Genomic DNA, 21,899 nt, shown 5'->3' with positions numbered 1-21,899 from the left:
TTTCACCGGTTTGGAGATCAGAAGTCCAGAATCAGTGTCACTGGGCAGAAATTGAGGTCTCAACGGGGCCATGCTCCTCCAAAGGCTGTAGGAGAGAATCTGCGCTTCGACTTCTTCAGCTTCTGGTGGCTGCCACTATTCCACAGCTTGTGGGCACATCACTTCAGTATCTGCCTCTGTGGTCGCATTGCCTGTTCCTCTTCTGTGTGTGAAATCTTCCTCTTCGTCCCTTTGATAAGGACTCTTGTGATTGCATTCAGGGCCCACCCAGATAATCCAAGATAATCTGTCCGTTTCAAGATCCTTAATTCCATTTGCCAATAAAATAACATTTTTCTAAGTAAGGTCACATTTATAGGTTCCAGGGAGTGGGACCTGATATCTTTGGGGTCATTGTTCAGCTTACTACAGAGAGTGACAGAGGCACTGATGGATCCCTTCAGAACAATTTTATTTTAAGATTTTATTTATTTATTTACTTACTTATTTGAGAGAGAGTGAGCAAGCAAGAGAGACAGAGAGAACAAGCAGGGGGGAGGGGCAGAGGGAGAAGCAGACTCCCCACTGAGCAGGGAGCCCGACGTGGGGCTCGATCCCAGGACCCTGGGATCATGACCTGAGCTGAAGTCAGATGCTTAACCCACTGAGCCATCCAGGAGCCCCTATTTTTGCATTTCACATTTAGGTCTGTGATCGAATTTGAATTAATTCTCTGAAGGGTATAAGGTCCAGTTGTTCCAGCACCATATGTCGAAAACACTATCTTTTTTGTTTGCTTGTTTGTTTTGTGTGTGTGTCTATTTTTTTTTTAGATTTTAACTATTTTATTGGGTTAATGTATTTTATTTTATTTTTTAATTTTTTATTAACATATAATGTATTATTTTTTTCAGAGGTACAGGTCTGTGATTCATCAGTCTTACACAATTCACAGCGCTCACCATAGTACATACCCTCCCCAATGTCCATCACCCAGCCACCCCATCCTTCCCACCCCCTCCACTCCAGCAACCCTCAGTTTGTTTCCTGAGATTTAGAGTCTCTTAATGGCTTGTCTCCCTCTCTGGTTTCGTCTTGTTTCATTTTTCCCTCCTTTCCCCTATGATCCTCTGTCTTGTTTCTCAAAATCCTCGTATCAGTGAGATTATATGATACTTATCTTCATCTGATTGACTTATTTCGCTTAGCATAATACCCTCTAGTTCCATCCACATCATTGCAAATGGCAAGATTTCATTTTTTTGAGGCTGCATAATATTCCATTGTATATATATATACAACATCTTCTTTATGCATTCATCTGTTGATGGACATCTTGGCTCTTTACATAGTTTGGCTATTGTGGACATTGCTGCTACAAACATTGGGGTGCACGTGCCCCTCCAGATCACTACATTTGTATCTTTGGGGTAAACACCCAGTAGAGCAATTGCTGGGTCATAGGGTAGCTCTATTTTCAACTTTTTGAGGAAACTCCATACTGTTTTCTAGAGTGGCTGCACCAGCTTGCATTCCCACCAACAGTGTAGGAGGGTTCCCTTTTCTCTGCATCCTTGCCAACATCTGTCGTTTCCTGACTTGTTAATTTTAGTCATCATGACTGGTGTGAGGTCGTATCTCATTGTGGTTTTGATTTGTATTTCCCTAATGGCTAGTGATGTTGAACACTTTTTCACGTGTCTGTTGGCCATTTGGATGTCTTCTTTGCAGAAATGTCTGTTCACATCTTCTGCCCATTTCTTGATTGGATTAGTTGTTCTTTGGGTGTTGAGTTTGATAAGTCCTTTATAGATTTTGGATACTAGCCCTTTATCTGATCTGTCATTTGCAAATATCTTCTCCCATTCTGTCGGTTGTCTTTTGGTTTTGTTGATTGTTTCCTTTGCTGTGCAAAAGCTTTTTATCTTGATGAAGTCCCAATAGTTCATTTTTGCCCTTGCTTCCCTTGCCTTGGACGATGTTTCTAGGAAGAAGTTGCTGCAGCTGAGGTCGAAGAGGTTGCTGCCTGTGTTCTCCTCAAGGATTTTGATGGATTCCTGTCTCACATTGAGGTCTTTCATCCATTTTTTTTTAAGATTTTATTTATTTATTTGAGAGAGAGAGAGAATGAGAGACAGACAGCATGAGAGGAGGAGGGTCAGAGGGAGAAGCAGACTCCCTGCCAAGCAGGGAGCCTGATGCGGGACTCGATCCCGGGACTCCAGGATTATGACCTGAGCCGAAGGCAGTCGCTTAACCAACTGAGCCACCCAGGCGCCCTCTTTCATCCATTTTGAGTGTATTTTTGTGCATGGTGTAAGGAAATGGTTCAGTTTCATTCTTCTGCATGCGGCTGTCCAATTTTCCCAACACCATTTGTTGAAGAGACTGTCTTTTTTCCATTGGACATTCTTTCCTGCTTTGTCAAAGATTAGTTGACCATAGAGTTGAGGGTCCATTTCTGGGCTCTCTATTCTGTTCCATTGATCTATGTGTCTGTTTTTGTGCCAGTACCATACTGTCTTGATGATGACAGCTTTGTAATAGAGCTGGAAGTCCGGAATTGTGATGCTGCCAGCTTTGCTTTTCTTTTTCAACATTCCTCTGGCTATGCGGGGTCTTTTCTGGTCCCATACAAATTTTAGGATTATTTGTTCCATTTCTTTGAAAAAGTTGATGGTATTTTGATAGGGATTGCATTAAATGTGTAGATTACTCAAGGTAGCATGGACATCTTCACAATATTTGTTCTTCCAATCCATGAGCATGGAACATTTTTCCATTTCTTTGTGTCTTCCTCAATTTCTTTCATGAGTATTCTATAGTTTTCTGAGTACAGATTCTTTGCCTCTTTGGTTAGATGTATTCCTAGGTATCTTGTGGTTTGGGGTGCAATTGTAAATAGGATCGACTCCTTAATTTCTCTTTCTTCTGTCTTGTTGTTGGTGTATAGAAATGCCACTGATTTCTGTGCATTGATTTTATATCCTGCCACTTTACTGAATTCCTATATGAGTTCTAGCAGTTTTGGGGTGGAGTCTTTTGGGTTTTCCACATAAAGTATCATATCATCTGCAAAGAGTGAGAGTTTGACTTCTTCTTTGCCAATTTGGATGCCTTTTATTTCTTTTTGTTGGAAAAGACTATCTTTGCTCCATTGTCTTGCCTTTGCTCCTTTGACTGAACGTATATGGGTCTATTTGTAGATGGGTCTATTTCTGTGCTCTCTGTTCTGTTCCATTGATTTATTTGTCCATTCTTTCACCAGTACCACACTGTCTTGAGTACTGTAGCTTTATAGTAAGTCTTGAAGTTGGGTAGTGTCAGTCCTACAATTTAGTTCCTGTCCTTCAAAATTGTGTTGACCATTCTGGGTCTTTTGCCTCTCCATTTAAACTTTAGAATCAATTTCTCAATATCCAAATTATTTCCATGGTGGTTCTGCTTATGAATCTCTGTTCTGGTAAGCAATGACTTTCTGTACTCACCTGTCGGTCTCTCCAATCTTGGGTGGAGTGGTTTGTCTGATGTCAATCCCTCTCCTACAGATCCAAGAAGAGTTGTTGATTTTTCAGTCTGTTCAGCTTTTTACTTGCTGTTAGGACAGAGTAGTAACTTTCAAGCCCTTTATATGCAGTACCAGAAACCTCCAGAAAAAATCTGATGGCATGCATTTATTGATACCTCTATGTTTGACAAAAGCATTGCTCAATCATTGGGAGACACATATTGCTGAAGATGCCTTTCAGCCCCTAGACTCTAATTCCCTTATCTTTGGGCCTGGCTGCTGGATAGCACTGTGACGTTCCTGTTCTGAAGCCGGTTGTGTCGTCAGCAGGCAAAACTTTGTGGGAAACAAAATGGTGGCAGATGTGATGGGGACACACAAGTTGTGGAAAGGCTCAGCCTAGGGACATTTAGTATGTGGAAGTCATTTGACTCAAGGAGTTAAAACCTAGAGCACAAAAACTGAAAGAATTTACCTACCTCCATCACCTTCTTTCACAGATGAGGGAAATGAGACCTGGAGAGAATTTTCCTACCCACAGCTGGCGAATGACAGATCCAGGACTAAACTAGAGGTCATAGGACTCAGTCTAAGGACTTCTCCACTATGCCACCTTCTCACCTTCTTCTCACATTTTCTCACCAACTGCCCTCCTTCTGGGCAATCTTTGAGTATTCTTTGTAGGATTTCTACCGAGTCGTTTGCTCAAAGTTGGTTGGCAGCAGGAATGAACTAAATATTGAGTCTGTTATGACACAGAATAAGAAAACAATGCTAAGAATTGTGGCTGAGATCAGTGCTATTCAGAGAGGCAGTCCACAACAAGATGAAGAGCTGGTGTCAGACTAGAAACCAACACACAGCTTCCTTCATTGAGAAGGTCTTGCTGTGAAAAACAAACCAGCTGAACTGAACAGTGTCCTTAGTGATATGGACGGTTTACAGTCTGCCACAAGCTCCTTATCTCATCACAGACCAGTGTGATGACCACTGGCAGAGGACAGCAGTAAAAGCATGGCTTCACTGCTGCTTAAGCCAACCTATCCCCCAAATAGGTCATGTTGATGGACAAAGACATCAGAGAAGGCAATAGTTCTTTTGTCCAGAATGTATTTCATCGGTAGAGTCCAGATCTGGGGCCATTTTTAAGGAGGATAATGACATTCCAGACATCATCCAACAATGCCTGACTTATAGAGCATAAATTTTGTGCGGATAAAAGAGAAGCTGTTTTAAAAGTGCTTACTTACCACAGCGCACAGTATATGATAAAGCACTAAATAAATAAATAAATAAATACATAACTTTATTACTACCGTATCATCATCCGGTACCAGAGGCCTATGTTAAGTGAGAAACATGTGAAGAATCTAGAGGTTTCCAGCTCGAAGTAAAGAAAACTTGGAGGCATGCAAGTCCATATGTTCAAAGAACGATCATGTCGAAGAAAGCAGACCAATTTTTTCATTTGTTCATTCAACTAATAAATCTCCTTGAGTGTTCTCTGTATTTCCAGACTGTTTTCTAGGTACTTGCGAAGATTGCTGTGGGCAAGAATCATGAGGTTCTGGGCCTCATGTGGGGGTGGTTATAAGACGATACATAAAAATAAAAATAATTTCAGAAGAAACCAAGACAAGATAAGACAATAGGGTTGGGGATTAGGAGATGCCTCTTCAGACTGAGTAGTTGGAAGCACCCTCACTGAGGCGGTGATGTTTGAGTTGAGTCCTGAATGACAATAAAGGCAGCCACATGAAGATCTAGGGTAGGAGGGATTCCAGGCAGAGGATCATCAAACATCACTCAAGGTGGTAAAGACTCTTGGCAGGCAGATGTTAGCTAAATATAAGAAAGTTAGTTTTAACAATATAAGGGAGTGTTTTTAAAAACAACCTTTTCAGGGCGCCTGGGTGGCTCAGTCATTAAGTGTCTGCCTTCAGCTCAGGTCATGATCCCGGGGTCCTGGGATCGAGCCCCGCATCAGGCTCCCTGCTCGGCAGGAAGCCTGCTTCTCCCTCTCCCACTCCCTATGCTGGTGTTCCCTCTCTGTCTGTGTCTCTCTCTGTCAAAGAAATAAATAAAATCTTTAAAAAAAACCAAACAACCTTTTCATTTTACAACAGTTTTAGATTTACAGAAAAATTATGAAGATAGTATAGAGTGTTCCAACATAACCCACATACAGAATCCCCTGTAATTAACATTTAATATTTGTGTGGTACATATATCACAATTAATGAACCAATATTGATACATTATTATTAACTGAAGTCCATACTTTATTTAATTTCTTTAGTTTTTACCTAATGTCCTCTTTCTGTTCCAGATCCCACCCTGGGTGCCTTATTGCATTTAGTAGTTATAACTCCTCTGGTTACTTTTAGTTTGACAGTTTCTCAGATTTCCTTGTTTTTGACAACCCGGAAAGTTTTGAGGACCGTTGATCCTGTATTTTGTAAAATGTCTCAATTGGAATTTGTTTTATGTTGTTCTCACAATTATACTGTGGTTATGGGTTCTTAGAAGGAAAACCACAGAAGTAAAGTACTGTTTCCTTGCATCATATCAAGGATACATACTGTCTGGGATGCCTGGGTGGCTCAGTTGGTTAAGCGTCTGCCTTCAGCTCAGGTCATAATCCCAGGGTCCTGGGATTGAGTCCTGCATCAGCTCCTTGCTCAGCGGGAAGCCTGCTTCTCCCTCTGCCTGCCGCTCCCCCTGCTTGTGTGCTCACTCTCTCTCTCTGGCAAATAAATAAATAAATAAAATCTTTAAAAAAAAAAAAGGACACATACTGTCAACATGACTTATCACGACTGGTGTTTACCTTGATCACATGGCTGAAGCAGTGTTTGTCGGATTTCTCCACTGTAAAGTGACTCTTTTTTCCTCTTTCCATACGGTACTCTTTGGAAGGAAGCCACTATGCACCACCCATGCTTAAGGAGTGGAGAGTTAAGCATTCCCTCATTGAGATTGGAGTATCTACACAAGTTATTTGGAATTTTTCTTCATGGAACATTTGTCTCTTCATTCATTTATTTGTTAAATCATTTACTTATATTGTAGAAACTTATGTGTAATTATTTCATACTTCAGGTTATAATCCAACACTAATTTGTTATTTCATTTCTCAACTTGTTCCAACTTTGGCCATCGGGAACTCTTTCAGTTGGCTTCTGTGTCCCTATGTTATACCTCTATCAGTGTGGGTTTTGATGTTGTGTTTGTTTCTTTCTTGAGCACTTTTTTACTTTCTGGCACTGTATGAAGCTCCAGGATCACCTTGTATATTTCTTGCCCCAGTCCTAGAATCACCCATTTCTCCAAGTAGTCCTGGTTCCTTTTATTGGAGAAAGGAATTGAAAACCAAGCTCTGGGTGCTATATATGCTTATTGCTACTGAGGAGCTATTGATTTTATGCCCTGTCAGCTGATAGAGCAAGATATATGTGTGTATACTAACCTGGGTATATACACATATTTATAAATATTTCTATATGTAACCATCTGAATCTTTATGGAACAAAACATGGATTCATATTGATGTCTCCAACTCTGATTTATTACCACATGGCTCTTTCTAGACCTCCCTTTGCTTACCTGTAACTTCTCACTTCAGCCAAGAAAGCTGGCTCCCACCATCTGCCATCCATTTACTTCATCGTTCAATTGCAATATACATGTATAGTGTTATTAGAATTGTGAACGTGTGCTCCTGTGGGAAACAACTTTATCAGCCAGAATACAGTGCTTATGTGTAGTTTAATGGCCATTAGTCTTACAGACTCCACCTGTTCCCAGAGTTACTTAGGTCAGCACCTTTCCCCCCAACCCCTTCAAGTACAGGTGTTTCGTATATTTGTAATACAGTTAGATTGTTTTGTTAGTCTGCATTCCATCCTGGAATCCCCTCACCTCCTAAGTGATTCTTCTTTAATGCATTACATTAAGGTTCACTTTTTGTGCTGTAAAATTCTATGGGTTTGACAAACGTGTAGTGTCATGTTTCCACCATTACAGTATCGTAAAGAATAGTTTATGCCCAGGCTGGCTCAGTCAGTAGAGCATGCAACTCTTAGTTTCAGGGTCATGAGTTTAAGCCCCACGTTGTGGGTAGAGTTTACTTAATTTAAAAAAAAAATATATATATATATATATATAAAAGGAATAGCTCATGCTCTAAAAAAAATTCCCTGTGCTTCATGTATTAAGGCTTACTGAGGTGTAACACTTGGACAGGAGAGAAAGCAAGATTGGGCAGGAGAGCCTTCAGACTGTAGTTGTGACTAAGTCTCTGCCAGGCCAATGAAGAGCTCCAAAGCAAACATTATCCACTAAGAGGAGTGCCCTGTTGGGCAGAAATGGTCAGGTCTTTATGCCACCACTTTGCTCAGCCTTTGGCCGGGGACTCCCAGAGAAGATTGAAAAGCTGAGGCGGACCCTGAAGGCACTAACAGCTGGAGGTTATCAGTTAACCACATTCCTTGAAGCTGGGTTGCTAAGTCCTTTCTTGGAAAGGGATCTGAGTGCTGCAATTCTTCGCCTGCCAAAACTATCTCTGAATATTGCAAGCAGAGGTTGGCTGACCATTGGTCACAATTCTCAATCAGAGGAATTCTGAATCAGGTGGGATTTGGAATCAGATGATCCCGTTGGCCCCTTTTAGCTCTTCGGCCCTATGACTGTCCTCAGTATGCTTTGACCAGGCAATCCAGGTATTATGTTTCTCACATTCATTCCACTTTGCTCAAGCCTCTGTTTCCCTTCTTGCAATGACCGTCTCATGCCCTGTTCAGTCCTTGTGGTAGGATCAGTCCCTTCCTCCCAGGGACTATTCATGGAGGGGCAGAGGACCCAAATGATGGAGTCTATAGCTTCCACTTATGCCGCCCACACCTTTTGGATCCCAGATGCTCAAAAAAATGGTTATAGTATCAATAGCCATGTGGATCACGGAGTTGAATACAGATAAAAAATAACTTGTGAGCCCAGGCAAGAAAGTTGAAAAATTCAAAACTAAGGCTACCCAAAGCAAATCCTGGTCTGATACCACCCCTCCCTGGAGCACGGAAAAAGGTCAACAAGAGCACTCCCTGCTGATCAGTGCACATACTACATCTGGTAAGGTGTCATATTTTTATTTTCTTCCATCCTAACTCCCATGGGTAGCCCTGGATTTTCACCTGCAGGTTCAGAATCATTGCAGTGCAATTCTGGTCTTTCTCTGTTGGAATGTGGAAGACTTTGAGACTGCTTGAGGAAAGGGTGGCTCTGAGGTTTGGTTCCACCTGCACTTAATCTTTGTATTTATCTTGCTTATGGTGAAAAGCCTGTTTTATTCTTGTAACTTGGCAGCTCTGGCTGGCTCACAAATGTCCTAAGGTAAATAATTAAGGTCCTGACATGCCCTCTAAGGACAGTCTTATCTTTTAAGCCAAAAAACATTTTATATTTACTTTGTCTGTCTTTAGAGATTTCCTTTGAATGTCTGCTTCTGCTTTGCAACATTCTTAGGCTCCACACAGCCTGCTGATTTGCCCAGCCAGAAAACGATAGTGTTTTGTTTTGTTTTTATATTTATGCTGTTATTTTGATTCAATGAACCATCATATTGATTTTTTAATTCCAAATTTAATGCTCTCAAGTTTGAGCACTTCCTTGAACCTAGCCCTCAGGACTCTTGCCAACTTTCTGTTTTTTTCTACCTGCTTTTTCATTTCTTGGTGCAATGACTAACGTTGGAGCCTGCTGGGTCAGAGAGTAGAAATACAATATACTCTCCCTATTCTCCAACCCTCAGCACCAGGCAGTGGGTTGGAATCCATGTTTAAGCACCAAAGGTTGGGGCGCCTGGCTGGTTCTGTTGGTAGAGCATGCAACTCTTGACCTCAGGGTTGTGAGCTTGAGCCCCATGTTAGATGTAGAGATTACTTAAAAATAAATACCCAAAGGCTGCTCTAGGTCTCTACCCCTGAGTTAGATGAGACCCAAAAAAGTACCAAGAGTTAATGTTCCAAGAAGACACTTGAGGTTACTGAGGATGTTTGAATTATAGGCAGGTTCTGTCTCTGAAGACAAGGCCAGGGCACAAAAAATATCCTGCTTTAAAAACAAAATCAATAGAAATCAATCAATCGATCAATCAATAGAAAGCACACAAAAGATATCGTCCCGGAACCATTATGTAGGAATAGAAATGACAAGTAAATGAAATAAAAAACCAAAGAAGTTTTGTTGTTGTTGTTTTAAATGCTTTCATTGCTCTCCTGGAGAATACAGACTGAAATTGTGGACTTGGCAGCCATTCCCACAGTAGGAGGGCAGAATCACAGGTCTGAAGCACAGGATTTCTTCTGGAAACTGCCCACTTATTATGGATGACGGTTGTATCACCTTAAATGAGGGGAACAAAGACTGTGTGTGTGGGTGTGTGTGTGCGCGCGCCAGAAGTCAGCTTCACTAGCACAAAGTGTAACACAACAGTCATACACAGAGTGGTGGAACCGTAGAGGAATTTCTGAGAATTAGCCTTAGGCAGGAGGCGTTTGGCTGGAAACTTGCACTGAAAAGCTACCTTGTAAATAAGCATGTGACTTTCACCTGACTTAATTTTTTTCAGTCCTAAGGGCTCCAGTCAGAGCAAAGGTCCTGGTCTGGGTTGCTGGCATGTTCACTCTTCAGGGTAAACTGAGAATAAATTCAAAGACAAATCACCAAAGGTAATTTCTTTCTTTGACACTGAGTATAACTGGGATGGTTTTTAAAGTAAAATGTTCGTATTTTCTAATCAAAGTAATAGATATGTAATCTTTGTATTTGGATTAAGTGTGAATGAAGGAAGTAAGAAGGGAGGAAAGAACAGAGGGCTGGGCCGGGTGGGGAAATCTGAGTCCTGGTTGCAGCTTTGGCACTCTGTAACCCTGGGCAAGTCTCAAGTGTGTCAGGGCCTTGGTTCACTCATATTAATAAAAAAAGCTGGAACTAGGTGACCTCTTAGGTCCCTTCCAGCTCTTTTCTAGAAATCAGTCTCTTAGTTTTGACTTTTTGTTGAATTTAGGCAGCGCCATGACAATAATGTGAGGCGGAATTAGGGTCAACAGGGTCATTGTGAGGCTGACGGCTGGTCTCAGGCAACTCTCAAGTTCTGCAACACTTTTGCCAAGATGAATTCAGAGTAAGATAGACATCAAGGTAGGTGTCTGGGTGTATCTGCTGAATGAATGAGTGAATGAATGAATGAATGCATAAATGAATGAATCACTCAGGGCAGGACTGAGGGAGAAGAGAATGGAAACATTCAATTGGAGAAAGTTTATTTGGAATAGAGCATAGATTTGCATGGGTGGAATGATGGCTGGGGGTAGATTTTATGGACACATTCAGCAGGAACTATACTTCAGCCCTGGGATGTATTAGGGTTAGGGTTTGTTGTTTTTTTTTAAGATTTTATTAATTTATTTGAGAGAGAGAAAGAGATCAGGGGAGGAGCGAGGGAGGAGTACAAGCAGAAACTGCGCTGAGCGTGGAGCCCTTCTCGGAGCTCGATCTCACAACCCTGAGATCATGACTTGAGATGACACCAAGAATTGGACGCTCAAGCGACTAAGCCACCCAGGTGCCCCTAATTTATACACACTCTTTATCTAAAGAGTAGGTGGGATGATTGCTGGCAGGGTCACTCAGTAATACCATTCTTCCAGTACAGATGGTTCAACTACAAGATAATAGGACGTTTTTTCTCCGTAATTTAATGACCATAATATAATCAGGATTTGCTTTGGCTGAGTTTTTCAGAAATCCAAAATAATAGTGGTTAAGCAATATGTAAGTTTATTTTTTCTTTCACATAAAAGGTCTGTAGGGCAGACTTAGGGGCTCCATGGTGTCATGGATCCAGGCTCCTTCAACCTCAAGAAGTATGGCTGCATGAACTGAGCTATCCCATCTACATTCCAGCCGGCAGGGGAAAGAAAGAGCCAAAAAGGGCTCACCATCTATCTTAGTCTTTTTGGGCTGCTATAACAAAATACCACAGAATGTGTAGCTTATACATGTATTTCTCACAGTTTTGGAGGCTGAAAGTCCAAGATCAGTGTGCCAGCAAAGGTGAGGGCTCTCTTCCAGGTTCATAGCCAGTGCTTTCTAGCTATTGTCCTCAAATGGGGGAAGGGGCAAGGAATCTCTCTGGAGCCTCTTTTATAAGGGCACCAATCTCATTCATGAGGGCTCCACCCTCATGATTTAAGCCCTCCCCAAATGTTCCATCTCCTAATACCATCACTCTTGGTGATTATTCAACACATGAATTTGAGGGAGACACAAACATTCAGCCCATAGTACCTCCCATTAATGATACTTCATATAAGTTGAACTTGGCACTTTTATTTTTATCCCATTGACCAAAACTTAGTTACATGGCCAGTCTGGGAAATGTAGCTATTATCCATAATAGCTAAAAGTCAGGATTTTTTTTGTTTGTTTTACTAAGAGAGAAGAGAAAAACAGATATTATGGAATATTAGTCTCTGTCACCTTAAGATATTACAGACTTAGTGCAATTATGCTTCCATTGCTCAATGCCCTTAAAATTGTCTTCAGGGCACATACCAAATTATTCTCAGTATTCTAGATGAGTCTTTATCCTGTGGAGGTGGATTTGATTTTTGAAACTGGGGTCACTCAGGACAACTGTGATGAGTAAGGTGGGTGATAAAGCATAAAAATAATATACAGGCTTCTACCTCTGGATATTATGGACCATTCTGGGTATTGTGACAATTCTTGCAGAAAATAACTCTAAAACCTGGACATCATATGTAAAGTGACTACCGGAAGGTACTGAAGAGGAAATGGAAGTAGATTCTGGTGTGGTATGAGCTTGAGTAATTTTGGTTGCTCTACCTTAAAGTTTATTATTCTTTCATTTAACACATCCATTTGGTAGTTAAGTCAATCTGTTGAATTTTTTTCAGAAATTGCACTTTTCATCTCTAGATGAAGAAGTACATTATTAACTTTAAATGGGCTATGGAAAGTTAAGGATGTATTTTATAATTTATAGGTCAACCGCTGAAATAAAAATGTAAACACTGTAGCTAAAAAGCCATCAATAAAACAAAAATGGAATAATTTATAAAATATTAAAGTAATATTTTTTAAAAGGCAGGAAATGGGAAATGGAGAAGTAAATGTCAGGAGAGAAAAGTAGAAAACAAAAATATAAAATGATAGAACCACGGCACCTGGGTGGCTCAGTGAGTTAAGCACCTGCCTTTGGCTCAAGTCACGATCCCAGGGTCCTGGGGTCAAGCCCCGAGTTGGGCTCCCTGCTCAGCCAAGAGTCTGCTTCTCCCTCTGCCTGCCACTCTCCTGCTTGTACACTCTCTCTCTCTCTTTCTCTCTCTCTGTCAAATAAATAAAATCTTTAAAATAAAATGATAGAACCCAACCCAACCATATCAGTAATTACATTAAATGTTTATAACCTAAACACTCCAATCAAAAGACTAAAATTGATGATTATTTTTAAATGGATTAAAAAGCCAAATGTAACACCTCAGTGAAAAAGATATATATAGGGGTACCTAGGTGGCTCAGTCGGTTGAGCATCTGCCCTTGGCTCAGGTCATGATCCCAGGGTCCTGGGATTGAGCCCCGCATTGGGCTCCCTGCTCAGTGGGGAGTCTGCTTCTCCCTCTCCCTCTCTCTCTGTGTCAAATAAATAAATAAAATCATATATATATATATATATGGCAAATAAACATATGAAAGATGTGCCACATCATGTGTCATCAGGAGTCTACAAATTAAAACAAAGGGATACGACTGCTCACCTATTACAATGGCAAAGATTCAGACACTAGTGACACTAAATACTGGTGAGGATGTGGATAACAGGAACTCTCATCCAGTGCTGGTAGGAGTGCAAAATGGTACAGCCCCTTTGGAAGATAGTTTGGTGGTTTCTTACAAATAAACCATATGATCCAGCAATTACATTCCTTGGTATTTGCCCAAATTAGTTAAAAACTTTTGTACAAACAAAAATCTTCACATGATGTTTAAAGCAGCTTTATTCATAATTGCCAAAAATTCCCAAAATAACCAAGATGTCCTTTAGTAGGGGAATGGATAAACTGTGGTACATCCAGACAAGGAATATTAGGGTTGAAAAGAATTGAGTTATCAAGCCACCAAAAAGACATGGAGGAAACTTAAATGCATATTACTAAATGAGACAAGCCAGTCTGAAAGGCTACATACTGTTTGATTCTATTATGACATTCTGGAGAAGGCAAAACTACAAAAACAGTAAAAATATCTGATTGCCAGGGAATGGGGTGGGGGAGGATGAATAGGCAGAACACAGCAGGTTTTTAGAGGATTGAAACTATTCTGCATGATACTACAGTGGTGGATACATGTTATTATATGTTTGTTAAAACTCATAGAATGTACAATCCCAAGTGTGAATCCTAATGTAAACTATGGACTTCAGGTGGCGATGATGTCAGCGTTGGTTGTAACATATGTACCACTGCGGTGTGCGGTGTTGGCAATGGGGACGGTGTGTGCGTTTGGGGGCAGGGGTACATGGGAACTCTCTATACTTTCTGCTCAGTTTAACCGTGGACTGAAAACTGCTCTAAAAATTAATGTCTACTTAAAAGAACACATAGACATACTTTAAATATAAAGACAGAGATAGATCAAAAATAGATGGATAGAAAATGATATATCATGTAAAGAGTAAGCACAAGAAGGCTGGAGTGGCTATATTAGTAACAAACAAAATAGATTTCTAAACAAAATGTGTTACCAAAGATAAAGAAGGGCACTTCAGAATAATGAAAATTTTAGTTAGTCAAGGCGGCATGAAAATCGCAAATTTGCCAGCGCTCAATAACAGCTTCAAAATATATGAAGCAAAAATTGACAGAATTAAAGGAAGAAATATGTAATCAAAACTGGAGATTATAATGTCTCCCAAAAATTGATAGAGTAAACAAACAAAAATCAGCAAAGATAGAAAATGTTAACAATATTATCAACCACCTTGACCTAATTGATATTTATAGAACACTTCACCCAAGAACAGTAAAATGCACATTCTTTTCAAGTGCATATAATATGTTTACCAGGATAGACCATATATTTTTTTTAAGATTTTATTTATTTATTTGACAGAGAGAAAGAGCGCACACAAGCAGGGAGAGGGCCAAAGGGAGAGGGAGAAGCAGGCTCCCCGCCGAGCAGGGAGCCCGATGCAGGGCTCGATCCCAGGATCCTGGGATCATGACCTGAACCGAAGGCAGACGCCCAACCAACTGAGCCACCCACGCGCCTTTAGACCATATTCTAGACCATAAATAAGTCTCAGTAAATTTTAAATTTGTTCTCTGACCACAATTAAATTAAATTAGAAACTAAGAACAGTGAGATAACTAGGAAAATGATAAATATTTGGAAACTAAACACTTTAAATATTTAATAGGTTGAAGAAGAAATTACAAGAGATTAGCAAATATTTTGTACTGAATGATAATAAAAATATAACGTATCAAAATTTGTGGGATATGCTAGAGGGAAATAAGTTATAGCTTTGAATGCCTATAAGATAAAAGAAGAAAGCTCTCAAATCAATTTTCCACTTTTCCACCTAAGTTTCCACCTTTAAAAACTAGAAAAAGAAGCAAATTAAACCCAAAGCAATCAGAAGGAAGGAAATAATAAAGATAAGACAGAAATCAATGAAATAGAGAACAGGAAAAAAAAAAGGGAAAATTAATAAAACCAAAAGCTGGTCATTTGAAAAAACTAATAAAATTGATAAATCTCCTTTCCATGCCGATAGCGCTCCCGCAAACATGGTGAACGTTCCTAAAACCCGCCGGACTTTCTGCAAGAAGTGTGGCAAGCACCAGCCCCACAAAGTGACACAGTACAAGAAGGGCAAAGATTCTCTTTATGCCCAGGGAAAGCGGCGTTATGATAGGAAGCAGAGTGGCTATGGTGGGCAGACTAAGCCAATTTTCCAGAAAAAGGCTAAAACTACAAAGAAGATTGTGCTGAGGCTTGAATGTGTTGAGCCCAATTGCAGATCTAAGAGAATGCTGGCTACTAAGAGATGCAAGCATTTTGAACTGGGAGGAGATAAGAAGAGAAAGGGCCAAGTGATCCAGTTCTAAGCCTCATATTTTTTTACTATTATGAAGACAATAAAATCTTGAGGTTATGTTCACTTCAAAAAAAAAAATTGATAAATCTCAATCCCACCTGACCAAGAAAAAAAATAAGAAATTGCCATATCAGTAATGAAAGAGAGCACTCCATTACAGATCCTTCAGACATTAAAAGGAGAACACTCCATTATTATTTTTAAAGTTTTTAAAAGACTTATTTAATATTTATTTGCGAGAGAGAGTGGGGGAGGGGCAAAGGGAGAGAGTCTTCATGCAGACTTTCTGCTGAGCACAGAGTCTGACTCTGGGCTCAATCTCACTACCCATGAGATCATGACCTGAGCTGAAACCAAGAATCAGATGCCCAACCAACTGAGGTGCCACCCAGGCACCCCAAATACTCCATTATTATTAGTATGAGCATCTTTATGCCATTAAATGTGAACATTTAGGTGCAATGGACACATTCTGGGAAAGACAAATTACAAAGCTGACTCAAGAAGAAACAGAATGCTTGAACAGCCTTCTGACAAAGAAATGAAATTTGGCATTTAAAAACATTCTGACAAAGAAAACTTCTGGCTCAGATGGCTTCACTGGTGAATTCTATCAAACATTTAAAGAAGAAATAATACCAATCCTACGAAAACTCTTCCAGAAAATAAAGGAGGAAGAAACACTTTCCAACTCATTTTATGATGTCAGTATTATCCTGATTCCAAAACCAGTTGAAAACATCTAAAGAAAAAAAACTACAGATCAATAGCCCTCATGAATATAAATGTAAAAGTCCTCAACAACCTATTATCAAATCAAATCTAGCAGCATATAAAAAGATTATATGCTACTCAAGGGGCAATGCAAGTTTGGCTTGACATCTAAAAATCAATCAGTGTAATTCAACAAATTAATAGAATATAGGAGGAAAATAATATGAACATTTAATAAGTACAGAAATAGCATTTTTTGAAATTCAATACCTTTTTATCATTAAAAAAAAAACTCAGCAAATTATGAATAAAAGCAAACTTCCCAACATGGTTAAGGCATTCTACAAGAGATGACAGCTAATGTCATGCTACGATGTGAAGGATTCAGTGCTTGCCACCTAAGACCAGGGAAAAGGCTAAGATGTTAGCTCTAACCACTTTTCTTTAATATTGTATGGAAGTACCAAGCCAGTGCTAGGCCCTGGTATACAGAGTATACAGAGTATAAAGGAAGAAGTAAAACTGTCTTTATTTGCAAGTGACATACAGAAAACCCTAAGGAATCCACACACAAAAAACTATTAGAAGTAATAATGAACTTAGCAAGGTTGCAGGATAAAATATACAATAATCAATTTTATTTCTCCATTTAAAATAGCATAAAGGGGCACCTGGGTGGCTCAGTCAGTTAAGCATCTGCCTTTGGCTCTGGTCATGATCCCAGGGTCCTAGGATCAAGCCCCACATGGGGCTCCCTGCTGAGCGGGGAGTCTGCTTCTCCTTCTCCCTTTGCCCCTCCTCACCATTCATGCTCTCTCTCTCAAATGGATAAATAGAATCTGTAAAAAATATTTAAACATAGCATAAACATTTAGGAATAAATTTAGCAAAAGATGTGCAAGACCTATAGGCTGAAAATGACAAAACATTATGGGAAATTCAAGATCTCCATAAATAGAGCTATGCCATGTTCATGGATCAGAAGTCTCAATGTTGTTAAACTAGCAGTCCTCCTCAAATTAGTCAATAGATTCAGTAAGTCAATAGATTCAATAAATTCAGACAAGGTTTTTTTTTTAAAGAAATTTACAAATTGGGGTGCCTGGGTGGCTCAGTCATTAAACATCTGCCTTCGACTCAGGTCATGATCCCAGGGTCCTGGAATCGATCCCTGCATTGGGTTCCCTGCTCTGCAGGAAGCCTGCTTCTCCTCTCCCACTCTCCCTGCTTGTGTTCCCTCTCTCACTGTGTCTCTCTCTGTCAAAAAATAAATAAAAAATCTTAAAAAAAAAAAAAAGAAATTTACAAATTTATTTTAAACCTTATATGAGAAGACAAAGAACCGAGAATAGCTAAAACTATTTAGAAAAAGAACAATATTGGAGCACTTATGCTACCTAATTTCAAGAAAAATATGTGGCTCTTGCAGTAACAATATGTGGCCTTTACTAACAATGTGTAGTAAACCTAATTTTATCCTTTTGGCTTATGAATTAGCATTTCAATAACTTCCCAAAAGGAAAGGTGGTGCAGCTCTGAGATAATAAGCATGTAATTTCCCAGGATGGCTACTATGAAGGGTAATACTCATTTGGCACGATTGCTGGGGGGGAAAAAATCCATGTTGAACATAAGCTTTGTGATCAAAACAGAACTGGGTTTAAATACTGGATATACCACTTACCTCTCTAAACCTCAGTTTCTTCCTCTTAAAATAGTGCACAGTGTAAAAATTAAGGAAATACAGCACAGAGACCAAACTCTGTGTTATAACTCTGGAGCTAACCTGCCTGGATTCTATTCCTAGCTCTGCTATTTTGTAGCTGTGTGGCCTTGGGCATGTTGAACCTTTCCATGCTTCACTTTACTCATTTGTAAATTGAGGATATTAAAGTGCCTATAAACACTGTAATGGACATTAAATGAATTAATAAATCTAAAGCACTTAGGACAATCTGGCATATAAAAAGTACTCAAAAAACTGTTAGCTACTGTTGTTATCATTTCCTTGTGTTATAAGGACGAAATGTGGTTACTTTCATCAACCACCAAGCAAAGCCCCCAGTATCTACTAAATGCTAGCTCTCATCCTTCTAGGGAGCCTAAGGAGCATTCTAGGGGTAGGGTTTGACACTGATGAGTGTATTTTGCAATATAGGGGGCAATCATCAATTTCCATTCCTTAAATTTTCTTTCTTTACTATTTGTTCAATGTTTAAAAAATGCCGACTGACAGAATTATAATGCAAAATGGAAACCTTAACACTGGATATCAAATACTACCCCTCCAAGATTCCATCACAGGCCATATATCTCCTTTGATCCCTGCTGGCCATCATGTTCAGCAGCCCGCTGCCCAGGGACAGCAAAATGCGGGCTGCCTCCCTCCTCGCTTTCCTTTCTTCTCCTTCTTTGGTCGCTTTAGGCAGAAACTACAGGACACCCTAAAACAGTCAGAAGGTTCTGTTCTCCCTTTATTCCGTATCAAATGCAATCACAAGTGGTATCCAGCTGTCATCCTCCTGCCTTCCTCTTGAAGGACAACTCCTCAGCTGCGTGAAGAGTTCTGAGCCCCAGAACTGGCCTTACTTGGGTAAGACAATGGGTCAGATGACAGCAGCATCATCCACAACTTATAGCTGGCCTTTGAGCGCACAACTGCAGAACCACACTGAGGGAGAGGAGGTGGTTCCATTTCTTTAATAATTTTCCTCAGAGAAGGACTTGTGATTGCATGGTAATAATTCTGTATCTTCATTAGCAATGCTGAGCTTTTAAATGCTGCGTTCTAGTTGAAATATAAAAAGCCAGAAGGATTTTAAACCAAGAAACATTAAGCAGAGGATTTGTAGATATCCCAGAGCCTATTCCTTTGTTGGAGATCTGCAGCCAGTCTCTGAGATGGGGAAACAGAACTTGGCTCTGCTTCCATGTGAAGGGCCAATCATTATACATTGGGGGGAAGAGGGTTATTTGGGTCTTTCAGGTCTATCCTGGGCATTTTCCCTGAAAAGCCCTCATAAGTTTACTTCCCAAAGATAAGACTTCTCCTTCACTGTCTTCACTCCTCTGGGTCTGGAGCCCCAGCTGCCCATGTCTCTGTACCGGCCAAGGCAGGCAAACCAGTAAACACAGGTATCTATGCAGAGATACTCTTTGGCCCCCTATAGCCAAACTTCCTCATTATTTTGCAGACTTTTTTTCTCCTCATTGTCTTGGTTTCTCTGCATCACAATGGGGTGTGGGCTTCACTTTTTTCCTTCTTTTCAACAATTTTAGTGATATTACCCTGTGCCTTTCTCCACTAATAATAATAAAACTTTCCCCGATAACCCATCTTGTCTACCCAGTAAGAAGAAAACTTTCCCCTTCTTCCCCTCCTCTCCTGTTGCTTCCCCTCCCATTTTTCCCTTGGAATGATCCGCTGGGAATAAAGACCTTTCTCACTAGGAGAGGCTGAGTGTTCCTCTGAAAGGGAGCATGGCTCTGACAGGGTTATGTCTGCATTATCAATGGCACTTCAATCACATTACCAAAGTATTCCAGACAGAATGTGTGAAGAATGTGAGCATTTTTTAAAAATCATCTGCCAAGAGTCAACTTTTCTTCAGCTTTTTGAAATCCTTCCCACACAATCTCAGTTCCCAGCCTCACTACACTTTTACTAATTAGTGTTTATTTTCCCATCCCCAAATACTCTGCCTGTATATGCCTACAATGTGGCAGCATCCTGAACTCTAGGAACTCTCTGGCTAGGGGAGAGTAAAGATAATGTATAAACAGGAAGTCAAAATTCCACATAAAAAAGGATCCGTTGTAAATAGAAGTTTCCATTGTGAGTTTTCCCACCCTTTCTGGAAACATTAAAATGTAGGCACATACGTCTTTATTGCCTAAAGCTTCCAGTCAAGAACGAAGTTAAGGTTGAGCGCCATTCTGTGTGCTTTGCCATAGGCTCATTCATTCATTCATTCATTCATTCATTCATTCATTCATTCAGCAAATATTTATTGTATGTAAGGTAGGATACAGGCACTGTGCCAGGCACTAAGCTTGCATAGAGATAAGAAGGTATTCTTGTCATTATAGAACTCATATTCTAGTGGAAAGATAGACAAGTAAAGAAATAATTACAAAATAAGATTGGTAAGTGCCATGTTAGAGGAATTAACATATGGTGTAGGAACTTTGGGGAGGAAAACGATAACATGCATTTATCGACAATTATTAGTATCTACTACGCACCAGGCAATATTGGGGGAGCAGGGAATACCAAACAATTCCCTGTCTTTGCAGAATTTATATTCTAATGAAAGAGACAGGCTATAACAAAAAATATATACTATCGGGATACAGGATAGTGTTCCAGAAGGGAGGTCTGAGTTGGTCTGGAAGGATAAATAGGTATTAGCAGAAAAGGGCATTCCAATCTTTGTTTAAAACCAAACCAAAACAAACAGTGGGATGGAGGAGAGATGGCTGAAGAGGAGGGATGCAGGAGATGGGAATGGGTGAGAAAGGGCATGAATATTCTGCAAAGGGATTTATTAGGCGTAGCATTAGGTGGATCACAGGTGCAATGGGAGGGATAGGGTACATTTTTCCCTAAGACAGAGTTTGGAAGAGAATTCATTCCAAACTGAATGTCAGAACCAGAAGGGTCATTAGAGGTAAAAATGAACATACTCCCTCGTTTTACAGATGAAGAAAACAAGACTCGCGGAGGGTGAAGTAATTAGTCCCAAGTCACTCAGCTAGTCGGGGGCAGAACCGGGATAAATCCATTTTTCTCCACAGCTCAGCCCTGGCCTCACTCTCAGGAGAAGCTGCGGTGGGGAGGCCGCCTGGAAAGGCAGCCGCGGTCTCGGGATCCCGACACACACACACACACACACACACACACACCCCGACACACACACCCCAACACACACATCCTGACACAACATCCCGACACACACACCCCGACACACACACACACACCCCGACACACACACCCCGACACACACACATCCTGACACACACACAACCCGACACACACACCGATACACATATCCTGACACACACATCCCGACACACACACATCCCGATACACACACACTGACACATCCCGACACACACACACACCGACACACACACATCCCGACACACCACACACATCCCGACACACACCGACACACACACATTCCCCCCCACACACTCACACACCCGCCCCCTACCGGTGCTTCCCTGCAGAGCCGCTCCCCTTCTAGCCTGGAGCAGGGACTCCCCAGGCGCTGCCGACCGCCCCGGGCCGTGCGGGCAGACGGCGACGGCTCCCCGTCCGCGGGGCCCCCGGGGTGCGCCCAGGCCTCCCGCCCACTCCACCTGTTTTCGTTCGCCGCCAAGGGACTTCGCGGCTGGGAGTGCGCTGCCCGCGGTCCGGGCCCCCCGGCAGTATCGCGGGGCCCCGGTGGGAGCCGCGCGCTCAGCATCGCCCGGGGCGGGAGTCCCCCCGGCCGCGGCGCAGGCCGAGCC

General features: G+C 40.9%; 2 protein-coding genes across 3 annotated transcripts in view; both read left to right on the top strand.

Moving 5' to 3' along the window:
- Positions 1-21,899, top strand: part of TACC1 (transforming acidic coiled-coil containing protein 1) — a 119,152-nt gene that overhangs the window by 6,755 nt on the left and 90,498 nt on the right. The window lies entirely within an intron of this gene.
- On the top strand, positions 15,323-15,744 carry LOC118009955 (60S ribosomal protein L36a-like). The gene has a single exon (XM_035004007.1). It carries the CDS (start codon positions 15,361-15,363, stop codon positions 15,679-15,681), a length of 321 nt encoding a protein of 106 aa, XP_034859898.1. The 5' UTR covers positions 15,323-15,360; the 3' UTR covers positions 15,682-15,744.

The sequence above is a fragment of the Mirounga leonina genome, unplaced genomic scaffold, assembly GCF_011800145.1.
Source record: "Mirounga leonina isolate KUSES-001 unplaced genomic scaffold, KU_Mleo_1.0 Mir_128, whole genome shotgun sequence".
NCBI lineage: Eukaryota > Metazoa > Chordata > Mammalia > Carnivora > Phocidae > Mirounga > Mirounga leonina.
This window is presented reverse-complemented; position numbering and strand designations above follow the sequence as displayed.